We start from the raw sequence: 23,200 nt of genomic DNA, 5'->3' as shown, positions 1-23,200 counted from the left end.
CCATCACTTATGTATCCATTCATCTGCTGTAAAATATTGACTTTACACAAGGTGAGAAAAGAGTCTTCCTGCTTTGTCACCTTTTCTTGCCAGTTAATATCTATAAATGATGAAACACTAATTAGAATTGTATCGACTCTCAAAATGGCAAATGAAGGCATTACTTGCTCAGTTGTTGTCTGTGAAACAAATATTTAATTAGCTTTCATGGTGGTTTATAGGGAAGGTGTCAAGAGGTTATATCTTAAGAAACAAGTTACTGTGTATAGATTCTTTTATATAAAGATTAGTAAAGCACATGGATCATTTGATGTTAAATAGGATTTTAGTTTGTATTTTATTTTTGTTATTATATGGAAACATTTATTTAATTGTTTATTCAATCATAATTTCCATTTTTTCAGTGATAACAGATGATTCAGAAGGGAAGTTCATCAGAGTGACACTTTATAAAGAATATGCTGAAAGTGTAGATAATATTCTGAAGAAATGGGGTACTTCCAAACGACTGTGGATTGCACTTTCCGATACTGAAATTGGAAAATATATGGGATTAGGAACTGTTGAAAAGTGGTGCTCCTTGTGTCTTCACGCTGGATATGGAGGATTCTTGCCACAAATCTGGCTTTTTAGAGAAGGTGGTGCAGCCAATGTAGCTGGGTTGAACCCATTACAAACTAATGGTGCTTTAAAAACAGCTGGTGCCCCTTTGGAAAAGACATACACGTACACACCTCTGATGCAGTGTTTAATAGGCAATAGATATAATGTTATGGCTGTTGTCAGTGAAATAGTTAAAAAACCTTCGATAACTCGTATTGGGAAACTCCACATGATGCTTGGCATTTTAGACCCATCTTCTCCTGATGCAGAAGACACTGTCAAGGATATTCTTCTGAATATATTCACAGTTAACACAAACAAAGTTCAAACTATTTTAGACCTAATTAATGCTGGCGATGTAGTAAGACTAAGAGGTTTAAAGGTAAGGAATCACTTATTCTTTAGGAGTATTTTAAGTGAAGAGGTATTGCTGATTTTAAATTACACCACTTCAGTAGGTTTCAACTTGCCAAAACTCTTTACTTATCAGCTACATTATTATGGTTTTATATTTTTTAGGCTACTTTTTAGGAAATGCAATGTGCAGATGAGTCTCATAAAATGGAGGTTAGTTTAATTTTTGGATACATATTTTGAATTTTCAGGTGTAATTAAGGGTTTAAACCTTTGTTACTTGTCTCTTATTCCTTGGAAAATATCCATGGAGGATGGCTCTGTCAATGTACCACACTTATGCAGTGCATAATAGGCATTACCAAATGGTCTTTGTGATATCATTATGGCCCTGAGCTGCACCCACTTTTTAGCTTTTTGCTCTATTGCTTCCTTTTGTATCTGGATTTTCAACCACTCCTATCTTTTACTTCATAGTTAATTGGTAATCTGTGGTTTTGTGGAAGCTTCCTCCCCATGTAGATTTCTTGTCAGTTCTTCACTGACTGTGCTGTTGTAGCTTCTTAAGTATACTGTATTTGTTTGATTGATGACTGTTTGTTTGATACTGACTGTGACTGTATTTAATTATGAATCATGATAAAAAACAGATAATTTTCTAGTAGAAGTCAAGGTTTTGTGTAGTTGCCATAAATCACCCTTGGCTGAGAAGCTACACATTTATTTCTCCTTTCCTAAGATGGGGTCTGTAATGGGGATTTGGCCAATGAGGAATGCACTGACTTGACTTCAACACTGTGTAATTGTTATGGGAAGTATAAGAAGGCAAAAAAGTAATGTTTGTTTTTTCTGGATATTACTCTTTCTATACGCTTCTATATCATTTTAGTTTCATGACTGGGTTGTATGCTACTTTCATTGCTTTTATTTACTACTCCCTAAAGATCCATATTATCTTAGGGGGATGTTATGCTTACCAAGGAGGGATCCCAGTGCTCTCTATCTGTGCATGGCAGCCTATTTATGTGCACAGGTGTTCCCCCCCCCCCCTAAGATTATCATGTATGCATTCATGGATTATACTGGGCCCATGCTTGTTATGTTGACTGATCCAAGGGGAGAAACTAGTCTGTTGACAGTGGTTCAGTTTGTTCATTATATTGGCCTGTGTCCATGGTTCATGATTTTATGATTAGACCTTTGAAACCTTAAGAAATTGTTAGCATTTAAAAGAACAATGTTTCCTTTTCCATGAGTTAACACACTTAGGCAAACTTAGTCTTGATTAAAAATGATACTATATGAGTGAATATTTTTCTAAGTTTCGACTAAGAATAGCCTTGCCTATCAGAATATATCATTATTGACGTCTTAATCTTAGGGCAGTAGGGGCAGGCACTCTAATAGTTAGGATACTTATGCAAAGTACTTTCTTACTTTAAAGGCAGTAGAGGAAATTATTCTAACATTCAGGATACTATTCACTGTTCAGTATCTTCTAACTTTGTGTAACAAAAAGGCTGTTTGAGTTAAGGTAACCTCTGGTGAATGAACTCTACTGTGTGGATAAATAATAAGCTTCTAGTGTTCTTTTCTACAGTTTCAGACCCTTGAGACCCCTTTTCTTTCTTGGAGCCCATTAATGTCAGAGGCAAGGGAAAAACAAAGGCCCCACTCCAACCTAGGATCTTGTAGGCCCAGGCAATGGTTGCTGATGACTCAGTAGGTAGATCTATAGGCCTTCCAAATATCCCTAGCTTCCAAGGAAGGTGAAGTTTCAGAAACTACTAGAAACTGTTGAGCTTGCGCCGGGATTGAACTCCTGTCCAACTGATTGCCAGGGAGGGATATTTCCAATATTCTTCCAGCACCCTTAGTCATCTGTATGTGTAGGTTTTCCTGTTATTTAGTTTCTTTATTGTGCTCAACCAAGTAGGCTTATTGGTCACAATGGGCCTCAAGACAACATTGGGGGTTCCTCTTTGGCCTCAAGCCAATGGGTATATCAGTCCACTATCTCAGTTGGTCAAAGGGCTGAGGACCTGGTCTTCTTTGCTGAGGTATCACCAATCTTTGAAGTCCTTGACACTTTATAGTTGGAGATTTTCCGTTAGTTTTTGTAAGAGAGAGAATCTCCTTATGGCATAGTAAGGTAGACTTATGACTATATCCGAGTATTCTCAGTGGTTTAGTATTAGGAAATTGGACTATCTTTTGGGGTTGTCATCAATGGGAGGGCAGTCCGGTGGGAACGTTTCTTCAGCAGATTGGGATATCCTATTTTACCTTCGTTAAGAGAAGCATTGCACTGTCTTTAGTCAAGTGTTCAGACTGAAGGAAAGGGATCTTCATTACTCATGATAGCTGACCATGCTCATAAAGAGTTATGAGTAGTCTTACCCACCCCTCAAACTCGGCCTTCAGAGTAGGATGCGAGTTTTCCCTCCAAAGTCTAACTCGAGCTTCTTTTGACCCCATTGAAAATATTTTGACAGATATTGCCGTAAAGACTATTTTCGTGCCAGCTTCAACTCTGGAAAAGTTTTTAGGTATACTTCAAGGTTATTCCATTCTAGTCTGATTTGAAAGGCTAGGTGTCTCTCATGCTCATGCTTTCCTGAGTTTGTGCAAAAATTCATAACTTGTCATTTCCTGATGTGAGATTTAAGAGTTTCTCAATCTTTCCCTCGACGACTTCATTGGTAGAGGTCACGATGAGACATTTCTGCATCCTATGGGAGTCAAGCAGTATTATGTGGCCCAGACTTGACAGCTTAGGTCTGCGAGTCAACACCATTTTGTTAATTCCAGGAAGCATAAGGTGTCCATGAAAGCCATGTCAATTTGGCTTTGTGAGATGAAGTGAATTTATGAAGTTTCCAGAAAGAGACATATGCGCAGTCTATATAAGGATTGCATTCTTTTATGATCTCAAATCTATTTATTATACAATCTAAACACTTCAGGAAATTGTTCTAATGTCCATTTCTGTGGGTTAGCTTCACAATCGCAGTACTGTAAATTGTTCTTGAAGTAAAGTCCATTTCTATGAGTTGGCTAAACAATCTTCCTCTTCTCTCAAGAACCAATTAGTCTCTACCTCATCATCCTCTGTATGTATGATGATACCATCTATCATTTCCTCCATTCCATCTCCACTTACTTGTTCAGTCATGTATAGTCTTTTTATAATCTTTTTGACATTGGCATTGATTTGTGGGAATCATTTGAACCCATTAATGGCCTCACTCCATAAAATTCTCCATCAGCCTTCTAACAGCCCAATGGGTGGTCTGGGAGTGTCATTAAGGGTGTAGCTGTTATTTGTGGTTTATCAATATTTAATGGTGTGTGTGTGTTACCTAATCCCTGTGAATTTTCATTTCTTGACTTAGTGACCTATACCAGTGCAGGGCTAGTGACATGCTTCTGTGTTGAGCCACCACCTGAGCTTGGCTCTGCAGTAAGCAAATAAGAGAATGAATACTAAGTCACTCCACGTTATGTAAATACAGTATTTGTGTTCATGTTTTTACAGTGGTACCAATTTTTTACCACATAGAAATTAATTCATGAGTAATGAATCCGTGTACTGTATAAGGAAGGCGGTCTATATTTTCATCATTGGTTTTACTCGTGTTTATTTATTCCTCTTGTTGTTTGTTCTTTACTTTTGTGTTTCTTCTTTGTACTGGGGTGCCAGGGCATGTAGCATTCTTCTTTTCCAACAAGGGTTGCAGCTTGGTGTGTAATATGGTAATGCGGTAATAATAGAACACCTTTTTTTTTGTTCCTTAGCTTAGGTAGTTTTCCAAATTATTAAATATGGTTGTGGTAATTGAATTTAAATAGTCAGACCATTATCAAGAAAAGTTAGTTAGTTTTTAGACAACAGTTGAGAAGTTTGCCAATAATGTACTTCACTAGTATCTAGTTTTGATCGTTAACATTAAAGCTGACATGCAATTCATTTTTCCTTATGGTTATACAGTATTCCTTTCTTCATGGATTTTATAATTATCAAATTTGTTGAAGTACCAAAAAAATGGAAATATGTTATTAGATATCACTTCTTTCCACTCACAAATATATTATATGCTACTTATTTATCTTTTGTTTTTACAGATGGAGAAATACAAGGATTCTCTTAGAGCTAACATATTTAATGAAAATCAATTGGTTTTATTCCCTGGGGGTCCTGACAGTGACATAGTGCCTTACACAGTTTGTTCGTATTCTTTAACAGGTATGTTATTTCTGTTTACTCCTTCACCAACAAACCTGTAGTTATTTATATGGTTCATCTTTCGGCGAAGCTGGAAGGTAGCCAACAGACTAAAAAGTGCTAGGTGGCAACCCTACTTAACCACTGTTGTGGGTAGGTAGGGGTTGGCTGGGGAGTACCCACTCACAGCTCGCAGAGCTGCCACAGTTTTCTCTTTAGGCTGGTAGATATATATATATATATATATATATATATATATATATATATATATATATATATATATATATATATATATATATATACAGTATATATATATACACAGTGTATATATATATATATATATATATATATATATATATATATATATATACACAGTGTATATATATATATATATTTTTGGGCTCAAGCCATGGCGTCCTGATGGAAGGATCCTTTTTGGTAGCTTCCTTGGGTAATCACTACTAGGATTTTCCCAGAGAATTAAACCACAGGTTATCACAGAATTCTAACTTCTGGGGCGAGTATCCTAAAGGTTTCCCCTTAAGACATCGTGTAACAACAGGGGACACGCATGTATAGACGTGCCACATAGCTATCTGCACCCCATATAGAGTTAACGCTTCAATATGGCGGACAGGGAGTGGCTGGGAGCTGAGCCGCAGCCGATCTAGATGTGGCGATATCGGTACTCGCGATGTAAACAGACGGACGCCATTGCTTTTGATGACGTCACGTCCGTCCTCATTCCTTTGCTAGTAGCTCGCTCGATTGGACGTTTTTTTTTTTTTTTTCCCTTTGTGCGACTTTATCTACTTGCATCCTCGCTATGTCTCAACCGTCAGCTTCACCTTCTTCTGGAAAGTTGAGTACAAAGGTTAAAGTATTGTTTTAATAAGCTCTGGCCTTAAAGTAAATCTTACTTTTCAAGATATTTGCATAATTGTGGCAGAGCTTTGCCAGACCAGTCAGCGCCATTTTATGACGCTGCTGTTGCTTGCATGCCTTATTTAGTTAGCCGCAACAGCCTTACCGGTATATAAATTACTAATCAGCGCTATTAGTTATTTAGTCTTCATAGCTAGGAACTTTATATCGTGTTTTTGACGCATTAATTAGGGTCTTCGCTGACCCCATACCAGTAGGCTTTGATTAGCCCCTAGGCCAGTGAGCCTATACCAGTGTTAATGCATGATATTCCAGTGATCCTAGTGTTAGTTATGAAGATTTTGGCATTAATTTACAATACCATTGACAGTGATGCAAGTGTTTTTTCGCCTTCAGGGACCATATAGGGGGTAGGTTATCTTGAGTGCCTTGCTAACCTAACCTTATGATAGGACCCCTATATGCTCTCTTCATCCCTAGCCCTAGGGCTTCCCTCTGGTAATCTTGTATCCTATTACATGTGATAGGACAAGACTCCTCAGAGTACTGTATCGCCTCCCCACCTAAGGGAATGACCCCTCCCTTAGTGTTGCGGACCTTAAAGGTAGGATCACCTCCTTTAAGCTGAATCGGTCCTGGACCTTTTCCTTGCGATACGTCTTCTCCCTTCCTTGATTAGGGTCTAACGACCCTAATCCAGGTTAGGTTGGGAGGGCTGGTTTATGTACCTTGCTGAAATATACGTGTGCACCGTTTTTCAGTTGGTCCACCTACTATAGGTTAGGGTGAGCATCTCCCTTCCTAGGTGGCCGCTCTGGTACATAACCCATCCTTTCTTATAAGAAGACCCTTTCCCCCCCCCAACCTATCTCTTGCCTAGCCTAACCTACCAGTAGGTTAGGCTTCATATGTCCCCTGTCCTACACTCCACCCTAGGCTGGAGTGCTGGACCCCGTGGTGCTCCCAGTGTTGTCCGCTCTGATACATAGTCCCTCCATAGTGCTACGGAGTCAGTTATCATTTGGTCGACACGAAGAGTCTCCACCCCTTCTTTGGGTACACCCTGTCCTCTCTTGGACTGCCTTAGCCCCGGCCATTGCGGCTCCTGCTTAGGATGATAGATTCACCTCTATCATGGTGGTACCTTTTCCAGAGGTGTCTTGACTAGGCTAGTACAGTCTTGCCATCCCACCTCCATCTTTGGTGCTTGTCCCTTGCCGCCTCTACCCCGGCTTTACCGCCACTACGGGTGACTTCCTTATCCTTGCCGCCTTCCCCCAAGTACCGGGGGATCGCCGCCGGCCGCCGGCTTACCGCCGTGGCCTCTCCATTCCCTCATAGCCTAGGCACACTGCCGACCCCTCCCGGAGTGCCGGCACTAGCTGCCGGCCCCCGGCCCCGGCTATGCTCCTTTATCCTTACCCCTGTCACCCTCCGACTGCCTCCGGCTGCCGGAACCGCGCCGCTCCTTGCCGGCGGCCGCCGCTACCGGCTGCCGCCACCCTGGCTTCTTTTGACCATAGAATGATCATTCTTGAATGCCAGAAACTCTGCTCGAGCAGCTTCCGGCGTGCCGGGGGTATGCCGGACCAGTCCGGAGGCGGCAAGATGCCTTGCACCCCTTCTCTCAGCTATCTTTACTAGCGATAGCTCCTAAAAACCGCACCTAGACGGCTTGTTAACGCAGACAAATTGGTACGGAATCGTACATTTTGTTCAGTTTTCACTCTGTCTTCTTGCGTGTTTCATCTTTCCAGCACGCTACGTGTAATTGGCACGTCTGGTTGCCGGAACCTTACTAGGATCTCATGATCCCCAGACTTTCTTGATAAGATTTCAAGCCTAGTCTATATGGTAATTCTAATGGAATTCCCATTATCAAGACACCTTCCATGGAGGCCTACGGCCACCTGGGACTGTCTGATGCTACGGCAACCAGCCGGGCGGGTTACACGAGGCATGCGTCTGTCTCCTTTCACCCACCCTTCTGTGCATCACAATTAACTTATGTTAATATTAACTTGTTAATAATTAACTTTATATACGAGCCATATTATGACTCTACAATACTCATCGTCTCTTTCTTTTACAGGAGGAGTACGTCAAGTGTGACCACGACTTCTGCGCGGTCCGTCGGCCACACTTTTATGGACACACGGCGTGTAGGACACACGCCCCTTGTGCTCACAAGAGAGGGGATCTCAAGTACTGGGGCCCCACCACCTGTTCGGTCTGCCAAGAATGCCTACAGAAAGCATTCTATGACCCTCCCTCAGCGGAGATTCGGGACACTGCTCGGGACAACCTACGCAAGTGGGTACGTGGCTTTCAAAAGAACGCCACTGGACCATACCTAGCCACAGAAGAAATGAGGTCTTTGCTGTTCCCAAAGGCCTCACCAGACTCAGTGGTCCCAGTTGAACAGATCCCCGTCGTCCAGATCACAGTGGAACCTGATACTGTCATGGCTCAGTCCATGAGTGATTGTCACCTGGATTCAGAACATGATGAACACATGTCAGAGATCTCGGAGGACACCGAGAAAACCCTTATGGCCCAGGGTGAAGGGGAGGATGATGAAGAAGAGGACCGGGTAGTATATACCGAGTCCGATAAGGAGGATGCCCCTCCCTCCATCCCCCCTCCTACTCCTACACCGACGGAAGTGTCTCTCCCGTCTACGTCCTCCACCACGACTCCTCTACCTACGGCACAGGATATGATTCGGCTCATTGAATCCGTGATGGAGCAGAAGCTCCAAGAAACTCACAAGATCATTCGGTCGATGGGAGGTTCCAAGGAATCTCGCAAAATCTCCATCAAGGACCTCCCCGCATGCTCGAGCGACAATCCGTGGCGGTTCGCCGAGCATATGGTCATCGCTGATGACAAGATCTTCGTCAGCGATAAGATCGGTTCCATACCCCTGGAAGAAGTGGAGCTCTTCCCCCGCTTTGAGGCGTATCCGGACTGTTACGTCCGTCTACGTTCAGAACCATCCTCAAAGGAAGAGACCGAACCGAAGGAGAAAATAGTGTTCGATCTCTCGAAGGCCCAGGCTATGCTTGCCAAAGCGCTTAAGAGCAGAGGCTTTACCTGCTCTGGACTTCCGGCTCTGAGCAAGAAGTACCCCACCTACGTTGCGCCCGATGAAGTGATGCTACCCTTCACGGAAAAGGCCTTCGCTGCCTGCCTTAAGGCTGTAGAGGAAGGGAAATCCTGCCCTGCATTGGAGGAATGCAGACCTTTCTCCGCAGCCACCCCGCCCGACACCAAACACTGGAAGGATGTGCAACACACCTTCGTGGTGGGCAAACTAGATCCTGACGTTGCTGGACGTCAGTTTAATGAGGACCTCCCCAAGCTAAACGAACACCTCCTTCGTAGGGAACAGGAAACGAAGGAGAGGCTGGCAGCATCTCTCACTCTCCAGGTCCAGATGGACGTAATGGCTGGTGACACCAGAGTCCCTGACCATTACATGGTCCTTGCCAAATCTCACATGGCAACCTTAGTCAAGGATCTGTACCATTTCATGCGAGCTCGTAGAGCCTGCAGAGAATTCGTGTTCTCCAGTGCAACTGTCAGACACGAACCCCGGAAACTGATTGCCTCCAACATCTGGGGCAAGTACCTCTTCCCGTCTGATCTAGTGAAAGAGATCACAGACAAGGCCGCATCTGAGAACAGGAACCTTCTCAACAAATGGGGCATGTCTAGGAAGAGAAAGCCCTCTCAGGATGACGGTCCTCAGCCTAAGAGGAAGCAGTCGAAGCATAGACCCCAGCAACGTCAGCACAGACGCCAGTTTCCGGCACCCGCTACTCCCCAAGTGGTCGCTCAGCCGCCACAGACCTTTCAGTTGGTCCCACAGCCGGTTTTGCCCTCATCACCGGCCTTCAACCCCACCTTCGAGCAGCACTCCACTAACTTTCGTCCCAAGGGTAGAAGCTCAGGCAGGGGTTCCGGCAGAGATTCCTCTCGCCGGCCCTCCAGAGGCAGAGGAGGACAGGGAGCTAGCGGCCGAGGCAGCAAGTCCTCGGGACCACAGAAGCAATGAAGTGCTTCCGGTGGGAGGAAGACTCCGCCACTTCCAGGATCGCTGGACCTTCGACTCCTGGGCACACAGCATCATCAAGAAAGGTCTGGGCTGGAGCTGGGCGCAACCACCCCCAACCTTCCAGCAATTCTTCCAACCTTCAACCCCCCTCTTGGAAGAATATGTGCTAGACCTCTTGAACAAGAAGGTGATAAGAAGGGTGAAGTCCACAAGGTTCCAAGGGAGACTGTTTTGTGTTCCCAAGAAAGACTCAGACAGACTCAGAGTCATTCTGGACTTATCCCCCCTCAATGTATTCATATCGAACGACAAGTTCAAGATGCTGACTCTCCAACAGATCAGAACCCTCCTGCCTCGAGGGTCTTTCACGGTCTCGATAGACCTGGCGGACGCATACTGGCACATAGCAATGAACCATCACGCTTCCTCCTACCTAGGATTCCGACTCCAACGGAAAAGCTATGCCTTCCGGGCCATGCCCTTCGGACTCAACGTGGCCCCTCGGATATTCACAAAGCTAGCGGACGCAGTAGTACAACAGCTCCGCATCCGAAACGTCCAGGTGATGGCCTACCTCGACGACTGGCTAGTGTGGGCGCCCTCGCCCGAGGATTGTATAGAATCCTGCAGAAAAGTTACCCAGTTTCTCGAACACCTGGGATTCCAGATAAACGCGAAAAAGTCTCGCCTATCTCCAGCTCAGAAGTTCCAATGGTTAGGCATCCACTGGAATCTTCAGTCACACCGCCTTTCCATTCCAGCAAAGAAAAGGAAGGAAATAGCAGGGTCCGTCAAGCGACTGTTAAAATCCAAACGGATCTCGAGACGCCAGCAGGAACAAGTTCTAGGCTCTCTACAGTTTGCCTCGATCACAAACCCAGTGCTTCGTGCACAGCTAAAGGATGCAGCGGGAGTCTGGAGACGTTCCGCATCCGTCGCTCGAAGAGACCTCAAGAGACGGCTCCCAAGCAGACTTCGACTTCTTCTAAAGCCGTGGTCAGAAGCGAGGGCCCTAAAAAGGTCCCTTCCTCTCCAACACCCACCTCCATCTCTCAACATCCATACGGACGCTTCATTGGAGGGTTGGGGAGGTCACTCCCACCAACAACAGGCTCAAGGCACTTGGTCTCCCCTATTCAAGACGTTTCACATCAACATCTTGGAGGCCATGGCGGTTCTTCTGACGCTGAAGAAACTCTCCCCGCCCCCGTCGGTACACATTCGCCTGACCCTGGACAGCTCTGTGGTAGTGCGTTGTCTCAATCGCCAGGGCTCAAGATCGCCCAAGATAAATCAGGTGCTCCTGACAATCTTCCGTCTGGCAGAAAGGAAGAAATGGCACCTGTCTGCAGTTCACCTACAAGGATTCCGCAACGTGACAGCGGATGCTCTATCTCGGACAAACCCGATAGAGTCGGAATGGTCTCTAGATGAAGATCATTCTCCTTCATCTCTCACAGAGTCCCAGAACTCCAGATCGACCTCTTCGCAACGAGCGACAACCATCAACTTCCTCGATATGTAGCCCCGTACGAGGACCCCAAAGCGGAAGCGGTGGACGCCATGACCTTGGATTGGAACAGATGGGCCAAGATTTACCTGTTCCCTCCCACCAATCTTCTGCTGAAAGTCCTCTCCAAATTGAGAACCTTCAAAGGGACAGCAGCTCTAGTGGCTCCCAAGTGGCCCCGCAGCAACTGGTACCCCTTGATCCTGGAGATGCAGCCAACGCTGATCCCCCTCCCGGACCCAGTTCTCTCCCAGCAAATACAGAAGTCGACTGTCTTCGCTTCATCATCGAAAATCAAGGACCTTCATCTCATGATTTTCTCACCCTAGCCGCTAAGAAAAGGTTTGGGATTTCGAAGAAGAGTCTAGACTTCCTCGAGGAATACAAGACCGAATCCACGAGAAGGCAATACGAATCGTCTTGGAGGTAATGGGTCTCCTTCGTCAAGGCAAAGAACCCCTCGAAAATCACCATAGATTTTTGCATGTCCTTCTTCATTCACCTTCATGGACAAGGCTTGGCAGCCAACACGATTTCTACTTGCAAATCGGCCTTGACCAGACCTTTGTCATACGCCTTCCAAATAGATCTGTCTAGTGACATCTTCAACAAACTACCGAAGGCCTGTGCCCGTTTACGACCGGCACCCCCTCCGAGACCAATCACTTGGTCTCTAGACAAAGTTCTCCACTTCGCCTCCAACTTGGACAATGATTCATGCCCTCTTAAGGACCTGACTCAGAAAGTTATATTTCTCTTCGCTCTAGCTTCGGGAGCCCGAGTCAGCGAAATAGTGGCACTATCTAGAGAAGAGGGACATATCGTTTTCAATGATTCAGGAGACCTCTCCCTCTTCCCTGATCCGACGTTTCTCGCAAAGAACGAATTACCTACCAAACGATGGGGCCCGTGGAGGATATGCCCCTTGAAGGAAGATGCCTCTCTATGTCCAGTAGAGAGCCTTAAGGTCTATCTTCATAGAACTTCAAACTTTGGTGGAGGCCAACTCTTCAAAGGAGAAACATCGGGCAGCAACCTGTCACTAAAACAATTGAGAGCAAAAATCACCTACTTCATTCGCAGAGCGGATCCAGACAGTACACCCGCTGGTCATGATCCTAGGAAAGTCGCTTCGTCTCTGAATTTCTTTCAGAGCATGGATTTCGAAAGCCTCAAGAACTATACAGGCTGGAAATCCTCGCGTGTTTTCTTTAAACATTATGCGAAACAAGTGCACGAAGTGAAACATTTTGTGGTAGCCGCAGGTAGTGTTATGAAACCTGCTCTGAACTCTGCTTAGAACAGTGAGTTATTAGGGACTCTAACTCGTCGGGTGCCTATGTTGACCCTCAAGTGATACGTAGTGAAGCAGAAACCACCTTGTGTTTTCTTTAACTGTTCTTACCTCAGGTGAAATGTCATAGTAGATTACCACATGAGTGCTACATGCCACGTGCATGACGTGTTACATAAAGACTAACGTTCCGTAGAACGAGTGCCTACTAATACTTGATTCTTCCCTTTCAGACTCAAGAGCACGCCTTTATGACTATGTACATTTTTATCAATGTAAATGTTTTTTACTATTTATTGCATGACATGTATTGATTTACCTGCAATTATATAATAAAATGTCTATTTTATTACTTGTGCGTCTCCCTTGATCCTTTCTTACTATGAAATATACTATTTGTCATAGTTTTATTACCCTTTATTCCTGGTTAAGGAAAATGCCAGGATTTACTCCGGGCATTTATTTATATAGAGCAAGTAAGTCTCCTTAGCGAATACATACTCAATTATGAAGATGAGTCAACTCCATACACGAAGTGTTCAACCACCACTTCTTCAAGTTTGTTTCGACGCGAATACCAAATCGCTCTGACTTATCTTATGGATCTCATTGTTCCTTCAGCCTATATGAATAGCCTTCCCATGACCACTTTGATCTTAGCATAGCCCGTGGGGACTTCCATGCCAGGGGGGCAGGAAGGCAACTGCCTCACGGTAGCTCTAGTATAGACCACTATGCTTTCGGCTCAATGTTTTAGCACTCACTTATAAAGGGAAAAAGTCTACCACGATACACTAATTCTCTGGTACTCTTCCATCAGGACGCCATGGCTTGAGCCCAAAAAACGAATTTTGAGCGAAGCGACAAATCTATTTTTGGGTGAGATAGCCATGGCGTCCTGATGGACCCACCCTGTCTGTTATCAGGTCCCGCCCTGCGCCGCTGTATCATGGTGATGAGCGAGCTCCAGACTTTCGGAATGAGGACGGACGTGACGTCATCAAAAGCAATGGCGTCCGTCTGTTTACATCGCGAGTACCGATATCGCCACATCTAGATCGGCTGCGGCTCAGCTCCCAGCCACTCCCTGTCCGCCATATTGAAGCGTTAACTCTATATGGGGTGCAGATAGCTATGTGGCACGTCTATACATGCGTGTCCCCTGTTGTTACACGATGTCTTAAGGGGAAACCTTTAGGATACTCGCCCCAGAAGTTAGAATTCTGTGATAACCTGTGGTTTAATTCTCTGGGAAAATCCTAGTAGTGATTACCCAAGGAAGCTACCAAAAAGGATCCTTCCATCAGGACGCCATGGCTATCTCACCCAAAAATAGATTTTTCGCTTCGCTCAAAATCCGTTATATATATATATATATATATATATATATATATATATATATATATATATATATATATATATATATATATATATATATATATATACAGTGAACCCTCGTTTATCGCGGTAGATAGGTTCCAGACCCGGCCGTGATAGGTGAAATTCCGCGAAGTAGTGACATCATATTTACCTATTTATTTAACATGTATATTCGGACTTTTAAAACCTTCCCTTGTACGTAGTACTGTTAACAAACTACCCTTTAATGTACAGAACACTTAATGCATGTACTACAGCACCCTAAACTAAAACAGGCACAAATATTAAAGGCGATTTTATATCATGCGTTTCCTAAATACCTAAAAAGCACGATAAAAAATGGCAACCAATGTTTTGTTTACGTTCATCTCTGATCATAATGAAGAAACAAACTCATTTAGTGTACACATATATGTATAGGTTAGTTTTTGCATCGATTATATTGATTATACAGTATATTGATTTTTTTATTACCAATGTTTTACTTTATTTTTCTTAGGACTTCCAAATGAAATGTTTTTCTTTATGACGCCGCCTGAAACGACGGCGTCATAAAGTACTGTACGCTCAGTAAACAACCACGCTCAGAACAAACAAGGCATTTAACGCGCATGATGATAGTGATAAATAATGATACAGTACAGTATTTACAGTAAAAGCATTTACAAAATATGTTACCTTACAAATATAATTTACCGTATCGATATAAAATCATACAGTACTGTACAGTACATATTGTACGTAGCAAAGCAGGAAAACAATTTACGAGAGAGAGAGAGAGAGAGAGAGAGAGAGAGAGAGAGAGAGATTGTTTTACGTACGTACTGTAAATGTAAATTTTAAACAAAAAAAATCAATTTAGAGAGAGAGAGAGAGAGAGAGAGAGAGAGAGAGAGAGAGAGAGATTGTTTTACGTACGTAAATGTAAATTTTAAACAAAAAAAATATGATAGGTTACAACATGTAGACTTTTAAAACCTTCCCTTTAACTTAATGCATACAGTACAGTACTAAACTATAAAACCGGCACAAATACAGTATTAGAATGTGAGAATATTAAAGTAAAAAATAAAGATTGTTACTGTACTCACCACGAAAGAAGTTCAAGAATAACTTGAATGATGATGGCGATGAATTTGCTGCACAGTAGAAATGATGATGATGAAGCTGATGATGTGTTCTACTGTGCAGCCAGGTAGTATTTTACGTCTCTTCAGACGGAGGTGTCTTTTCCTGGGACACCTCTTCAACTTCTTCAATTTCTTCCGAAGGCGTAGTAGCAGGAGGAACTGGCTCTTTTTTGCGAGGCTGGAAGAACATTGTGATCGGAAGTTGTTGCCGCTGCTTCTTTTTTCGATCTAAGAGCATCTTGTAGGGAGTCATTATGTCATCAACCTTGTTGCAGAATTGCATCGACCGACTCTTGCAACATTTCTTTCACCTCCTTTATATGGTTGCAGACCTTGGCAAGCCGTTCTAGTGTTAAGCCCGTTTCTTCGACATTTTCTTGGGTCTCTTCCTGGGTTTCACTCTCTTCTTTGCTTGCCGATTTCGTCAGGTCTTCGAGGTCTGCGTCAGTTAGGGGCTGGGAATGGCAGTCCAACAACTCGTCGACGTCTTCAGTCGTCATGTCGCCAAACCCGTCACCTCCAATTATGGCAGCCAACTGCACAGATTTGCGTACTGCAGAGTGTTGGATTTCAGCAGGTGTAAATCCCTCGTCGTCGTAAACAATCTCGGGCCACAACTTCTTCCAGCTCGCATTCACAGTTGCAGGTTTCATCTCTTGAAGTGCCTTCTGAATATTCTTCAGGCACGTGGCTATGGTGTACTGCCGCCAGTACGCCTTCAAGTTAAAATCTTCATCCTCATCCTCTTGGGCAGCATCCACACACGCAACGAGGTCCGCCAAGGTATTCTTCGTGTAGAGGGCCTTGAACGCCCTGATAACCCCCTGGTCCATAGGTTGAATTAATGACGTGGTGTTGGGTGGCAGGAACTCAACCTGAACGCCCTCACGCGACAGGTCAGTTGCGTGTCCACCAGCGTTATCCATAAGGAGAAGGATCTTGAATGGCAAGCCCTTCTCTACGAGATATTCATTGACTTGCGGGATGAAACACTGGTGGAACCAGTTGGAGGTCAGCATCTTCGTAATCCATGCTTTTGGATTATGCATCCAGTACACGGGAAGGAGATTCTTATTCTTATTTTTCAAAGCGCGAGGATTTTTCGACTTATAAATAAGCCCCGGCTTTAGCATAAATCCAGCAGCATTGCCACACATCACGAGGGTAACGCAATCCTTGAATGCTTTAAAGCCAGAGGCTTTGGCTTCCTCTTTGAACAGGAAAGTTCGCGACGGCATTCTCTTCCAAAACAAGCCGGTCTCATCCATATTAAAGACTTGTTCCGGCTTGTATCCACCTTCGGCGATAATATTCTTGAACGTCTGATTCACGTAAGTTTCAGCAGCGGCAGTGTCAGCCGAAGCAGCCTCCCCATGCAGGGAAACGCTTTTCAGGGCGAAGCGTTTCTGAAACTTCGCGAACCATCCTTTGCTGGCAGAAAAACGTTGTTTCTGAGGCTGGGAATCAGTGGATGTCCCTGGTTGAGGATCATCTGCATCATCATCTTCTTCAGCATGGTTGCCATCGTCGTCTTGAGGTTCCTTTGCAGCAAAATTCTGATACAAGCTCAAAGCCTTTGTTCGGATGGTGTTTGTATCCAAGGCTATGTTCTTCTTCCGGCAGTCGGCAATCCACATAGCCAAAGCACCTTCCATGCGTACGATCGTTTTATTACGCGTTGTAACGACTCGCTTCGCTGATCTGCTAAAGGTGATTGCAGCCATCTTTCTAATGTTCGCCTCGTCCTTCTTGATATAGCGAACAGTAGATTCGTTGATCCCAAAATGGCGCGCCGCGGACGCGTAACTTCTACCATCTTTTAACATATCGAGAAGCGTAACCTTCTCAGCAATCGTCATCATCCTTCGGTGGCGTTTAGGCTCACTACCAGCCTTAGTAGAAGCAGAACGCTTGGGAGGCATTGTACAGTAGGATTTGACAAAAAGTTCAACTTAAAAAGGTCGCACACAGCACAGATTAAACTTCACAAACTTAAGAACGTCTACTCAGCGATACGCGGGAACAGAGAGTGGACGACCCGGGCCCGCGAGAACCTAGATGCTTGAAGCTGGAGATGAGGGCAAAACACCAATCACAGGCTAGATAACAAAACTTGAGTTCTGATTCGTCATCTATCAGCGCTTGAACCAATCACAACCCGTCTTACAGTATATGATGCGTAGGTTACCAACTCATACAAGATACCCCGCGCATACCGTACGTACAGTATTAATAATAATAATAATAAATAATGATAATAATACAGTACAGTACTGTAATAATAATAATAATAATGATAATACAGTAATAATAACAATCATAATTTTATTAACAACAATAATAATAATAACAATAATAATAATAGCTTTACGTATGCTATTTTTTTCTTTTGTAGGATGTGTGTGTGTCTCTCTCTCTCTCTCTCTCTCTCTCTCTCTCTCTCTCTCTCTCTCTCTCTCTCTCTCTCTCTCTCTCGTACGCTTATTCGAAGTGTGATTTTTGCAACAAAGAATATTATTGGATGCAGTACTACGTACGTATACATACAAAAGATTCATGGAAAAGAAGCACATCCATTACATTTGTAGTACAGTAGTAGCCATCAGCAGCCTTACACCATTCTAATATTGTATGACTGCATCTGATTTGCGTTTCATATTCGATTTAATTTTACTACGTACTGTATACAGTACTGAATTATCGTATGATAATAATACAGTAATAATAATAATAATAATGATAATAATAATAACAATAATAATTTTATTAACAACAACAACAACAATAATAATAATAATAATAACAATAATAATACACGTAATAGTTTTACGTATGCTATTTTATTCTTTTGTAGGATGTGTCTCTCTCTCTCTCTCTCTCTCTCTCTCTCTCTCTCTCTCTCTCTCTCTCTCTCTCTCTCTCTCTCTCTCTCTCGTACGCTTATTCGAAATGTGATTTTTGCAACAAAGAATATTATTGGTTGCAGTACTACGTACGTATACATACAAAAGAATCATGGAAAAGATGCACATCCATTACATTTGTAGTATAGTAGCCATCAGCAGCCTCTCACCATTCTAATATGGTATGACTGCATCTGATTTGCGTTTCATGTTCGATTTAATTTTACTACGTACTGTATACAGTACTGTATTATCGTATGATCACATTCTCTTTTCGTGTTTTATTTCTTTCTGTGCTGAATTATATATCATATGTAATGCAATGAACAATCAGTAAGAGCAGATATTAATAATTACAGTATTAATGGAATTACAGGTAACAAAATATCGTATTTGGGGGTCTTCAGATTTCGCGGTATTTTCTAAATTTCCGGAAAATCCGCGATATGTATATATATATGGGTTATGGAAAAAACCCGCGAAGTGGTGAATCCGCGATGGTCGAACCGCGAAGTAGCGAGGGTTCACTGTATATATATATATATACAGTGGTACCTCTACATACGAATTTAATCCGTTCCACAACCGACTTCGGATGTAGAGACGAATTTTCCCATAAGAATACATTGAAACAGGATTAATCCGTGGTTGAGCCCAAAAACCTATGATAACTTCTTAATAAACTACTACACATAATTTCCCATGAGAATAATGCACACTAAATTAGATAATATACATGTAAAAAAGAAGAATTATCAAAAAATGATAAATAAGAAACGGGTTTTTAGCGTCACTTTACCTTAGAAACTCCAGCGCAGGTGTTGTTGGTCTTCCTACGCAGAGAGGAGACGGACGGGCGGCGAGGAGGTAGAGAGGTTAACTACGATAAACGTACACTACCGTAACTTATTCTAACTTACACTAAGTGAACTTTAACATAACTTAGCTTATTTTTTTTTCATTTTTATATTTTATATTTTTTTTTACATTTTCTTTTTTTCTTTTTGATGATTAATTTTAATCACTTTCACTCTCTACACTTGAAATTGATTGAATTTTTTTCTCTTCACTCTTTGCCGTTTTCTTTGAACCACTTCCTTCCTCTTCATCACGAGTTCGCTTCGTAGTTTTTTTAAAGAAGCTATCGATAGAAAGTTGCTTGGTACAGCTTTTCAGAATGTTTCAAAAATAAGTTAGGGAAACATCATCAAACTGCGCAACTACACGACAAACCTGCAATTTCTTTGGATGGTATTTGTCGATGAAGTCGACCACGTCTTGATATTTTCCTAACACCTCTTTTATTTGCGCCGAACCTATTGCAAGTTCACTCATACGGACGCCACGCTCATGCTTTTCAATAATTCCTTGCTTTACTTCTAAAGAAAGCATTCCCTTATTCCTTTTCTCACCACTACCACTTGCGAAACTAAGCCTTTTAGGACCCATGATTTACGTTAAATACCGTAAAAGGATGAACGTGAAAAATCACGATTAAAACACAGTTAATAGCAGAACGCACAGGGCACAACCACACGAAGCCGAGAGAACAGAGGAATGTCCCAAGCCACGCTAATTGAGGGTCCCTCCGAGGTCGAAGTGCTGCCTTCTATTGGCGGAAATAAAAAACACATCAGGCGCTATGAACACCGACTACGCGTACGAGTATTGTTTACTTCGGGTGTCGAAAAAAAAATTCGGGTGTAGAGTAGGAACGTGTTCGAATTGTACTTCGCGTGTCGAAAAATTCGGATACAACCGGTACGACGAAAATTGCTTACTTCGTTTGTCGAAATAAAATTCGGGTGTAGAGTAAAAAATTTGCTCGAATTTTACTTCGGATGTTGGAAAATTCGGATGTAGATACGTTCGGATGTAGAGGTTCCACTGTATATATATATATATATATATATATATATATATATATATATATATATATATATATATATGTATATATATATATATATATATATATATATATATATATATATATATATATATATATATATATATATATATATATATATATATATATATATATATATATATATATATATATATATATATATACATATATATATATATATATATATATATATATATATATATATATATATATATATATATAACGGATTTTGAGCGAAGCGAAAAATTTATTTTTGGGTGAGATAGCCATGTTGTCCTGATGAAGGTTTATATTGGTAGCTTTGTAAGGGATATTTGGCTACAGTGATATTCCCAGAGAATTAACCTTTAGGTCTCCAGAATTCTAACTCCTGGCACGAATATCCTTAAAATTTCTCTTAAGGGTATCGCATAATATCGGGACATATATCTTGATATGACACATAGCAATCTTCACCCCGAATAGCGTTTTCGTTTCGAGGGGAAGAGTGGCGAAAACAGAAGGGGAGCCGTTATAAAGGTTACCCTTCCTCCCGTACTATTACGAGTATCCAAGACGATGCTTATTCCTTGTAGCATTGAGCATGGTGCTACAGATATAGTATTTTTGGGAGGGATCTTGCCAAGGCCTTTTCTATGGAAAAGGAGGGTGGGTCCATCAGGACGACATGGCTATCTCACCCAAAAATAGATTTTTTGCTTCGCTCAAAATCTGTTTTTTGGGCTCAAGCCATGTCGTCCTGATGGAAGTTTACCAGAGAATTACTAGAAAGTACTGTATCTATGGATTTTCATGGGTGCCTTAACCTTGGGACAAATTTTCCTATAGTCATCCAGACCATTGAGACATATGACGTTACCGTTATACGTCATTACCACTAATCATAGACAGTGTTAGGGCTTCCTGCCCCCTGCAGGGAAGAGTCATACTAGACAGTAGAAACTAGGTCTCAAGGTTTGCATATATTGTATGAACGAACATAGCATCAACTAGATATACAAGAGTCTCACGGTTTGTATATTGTGTTGGAACAAAAGTATCGGCTATATTTATTGTCCATAAACATACAATAATATGAGGTTTTACTTAGGTAAGTAAGTAAGAAAACTCTGGCTATACTTTATTTGTGTTAATTGTAGGGTGAAATAAGATGCAATTACACTTTAATAGACATTTATTCACAATAAATGACCAAAGATAGAATAACATGTGTAATATATATTAATATATATAAAGAGAATTATACATTTATGCAACATAATACAGAAAAAAATGTTTCTACCTGAAAGGGAAGAAATGATTAGTGCCACTATGGAATTTGAAAATTTAATAAAATATATATATATTAATATATCTAAAGAGAATTATACATTTATGCAACATAATACAGAAAAAAAAATTTCTATCTGAAAGGGAAGAAATGATTAGTGCTACTATGGAATTTGAAAATTTAATAAAATTTTCTAATATAGTTTTCAGTAAATGTTGCATATTATCAACACTGTGTAAAGTACACATGGCACAAGTGTTATATGTATAATTCTACACCTGAATTATTTTGAACAGGCTTTAGTGTCACCATGGTGACACTCACTTAAAAAGTACTGCACTGGAAGGTGTCAACACCTTTTCCCCGTAATTGATAGTCCCAATCAATTCACTGTTCATCACAGTACTAGACGACAGGTTTTAATACATTACCTGCCGCCACCACGTAATGCTTCAACACACGTACTTGCTTTGCATAATGTTTATAGAAGACTCTGGATGACTTCCATCTAGTGTACGAGCGAAGACGCTCAAAGTCCATATACTGAAAAATGTTCAGTGATGAAGCAATTTTTCTTGGATCGTGACCTGCAGGAGTACTGTCAGGATCTGCTGTGCGAATAAAGTAGGTGAGCTTTGCCCTCAGTTGTTTTAGGGATAAGTTTGATCCTGAAGTTTCTCCTTTAAAGAGCTGTCCTGCCCTGAAGTCTGAAGTTCTTCGAAGATAGACCTTTAGACATTCTACTGGACACAGAGAGATCTTCCTTCAGAGGGCAGATTCTCCAGGGACCCCATCTTTTAGTGGGTAGCTCGTTTTTAGCGAGAAAGGTTGGATCAGGAAAAAGATTCAGTTCTCCCACTTCTGTGAACTGAATATGGCCCTCGTATCTGGATAGAGCCACTATTTGAGTAACTCTAGCCCCCGAGGCTATAGCGAACAGGAAAATAACTTTTTGAGTTAGATCCTTAAGAGAGCAATCTTCATTGTTCACTGTTGAAGCATAATGTAGGACCTTGTCGAAGGACCATGAAATGGGCTTCGGAGGAGCTGCAGGCCTAAGTCTAGCACATGCCCTCTGGATCTTGTTAAAGATTTCGTTCGACAGGTCCACTTGGAAGGCGTATAGAAGAGGTGTAGTCAGGGCCGACTTACATGTAGTTATCGTGTTGGCTGCCAGCTCTTGTTTATGAAGGTGGATAAAGAAGGACAGACAAAAGTCTATTGAGATTTCTTTCGGTTCTTTTGCTTTGACGAAAGCAACCTACTTTTTCAAAGACGATTGATATTGTCTTCTGGTTGACTTGAACTTATATTCTTCTAAGAAGTCTATACTGCCTTTTGAGATCCCAAATCTTTTCTTCACCGCTAAGTTGAGAAAATCATGAGATGAAGGTTTTGGGTTCTCTGTCATAAAGTGAAGACAGTCGACTTCTGCACCTGTTGAGATAGTGCTGGGTTCGGTAGAGAGACCAGCCTCAGCTTCAGTTCCATTACCAGAGGGAACCAGTTGCTCTTGGGCCACTTGGGAGCCACTAGAGCTGCCGTTACTCGGAAGGATCTCAGCCTGTTGAGGACCTTCATTGGTCGGAGGGAACATGTAAATCCGGTTTCATCTGTTCCAGTCGAGGGACATGGCTTCCGTCGCCTCCGCTAGAGGGTCCTCGTATGGGGCTATATATC

General features: G+C 42.2%; 1 protein-coding gene across 5 annotated transcripts in view; it reads left to right on the top strand.

Annotated features, from left to right (window-relative positions):
- LOC137622931 (uncharacterized) overlaps positions 1 to 23,200 on the top strand; it is a 615,385-nt gene that overhangs the window by 139,678 nt on the left and 452,507 nt on the right. For 4 of the 5 annotated variants that reach the window (XM_068353504.1, XM_068353501.1, XM_068353500.1 and 1 more), the window contains 3 exons: positions 405 to 985; positions 1,135 to 1,170; positions 5,083 to 5,203. In XM_068353504.1, the coding sequence (XP_068209605.1) occupies positions 548 to 985; positions 1,135 to 1,170; positions 5,083 to 5,203 (595 nt within the window). In that variant the 5' untranslated portion in view covers positions 405 to 547. The remainder of the gene's footprint in view (positions 1 to 404; positions 986 to 1,134; positions 1,171 to 5,082; positions 5,204 to 23,200) is intronic. The other variant, XM_068353502.1, reaches the window with a different exon arrangement.

This window comes from Palaemon carinicauda, chromosome 30 (genome assembly GCF_036898095.1).
Source record: "Palaemon carinicauda isolate YSFRI2023 chromosome 30, ASM3689809v2, whole genome shotgun sequence".
Classification (NCBI taxonomy): Eukaryota; Metazoa; Arthropoda; class Malacostraca; order Decapoda; family Palaemonidae; genus Palaemon; species Palaemon carinicauda.
Note: the sequence above shows the minus strand (reverse complement) of the source record. Positions and strands in the feature narration are given on the sequence as shown.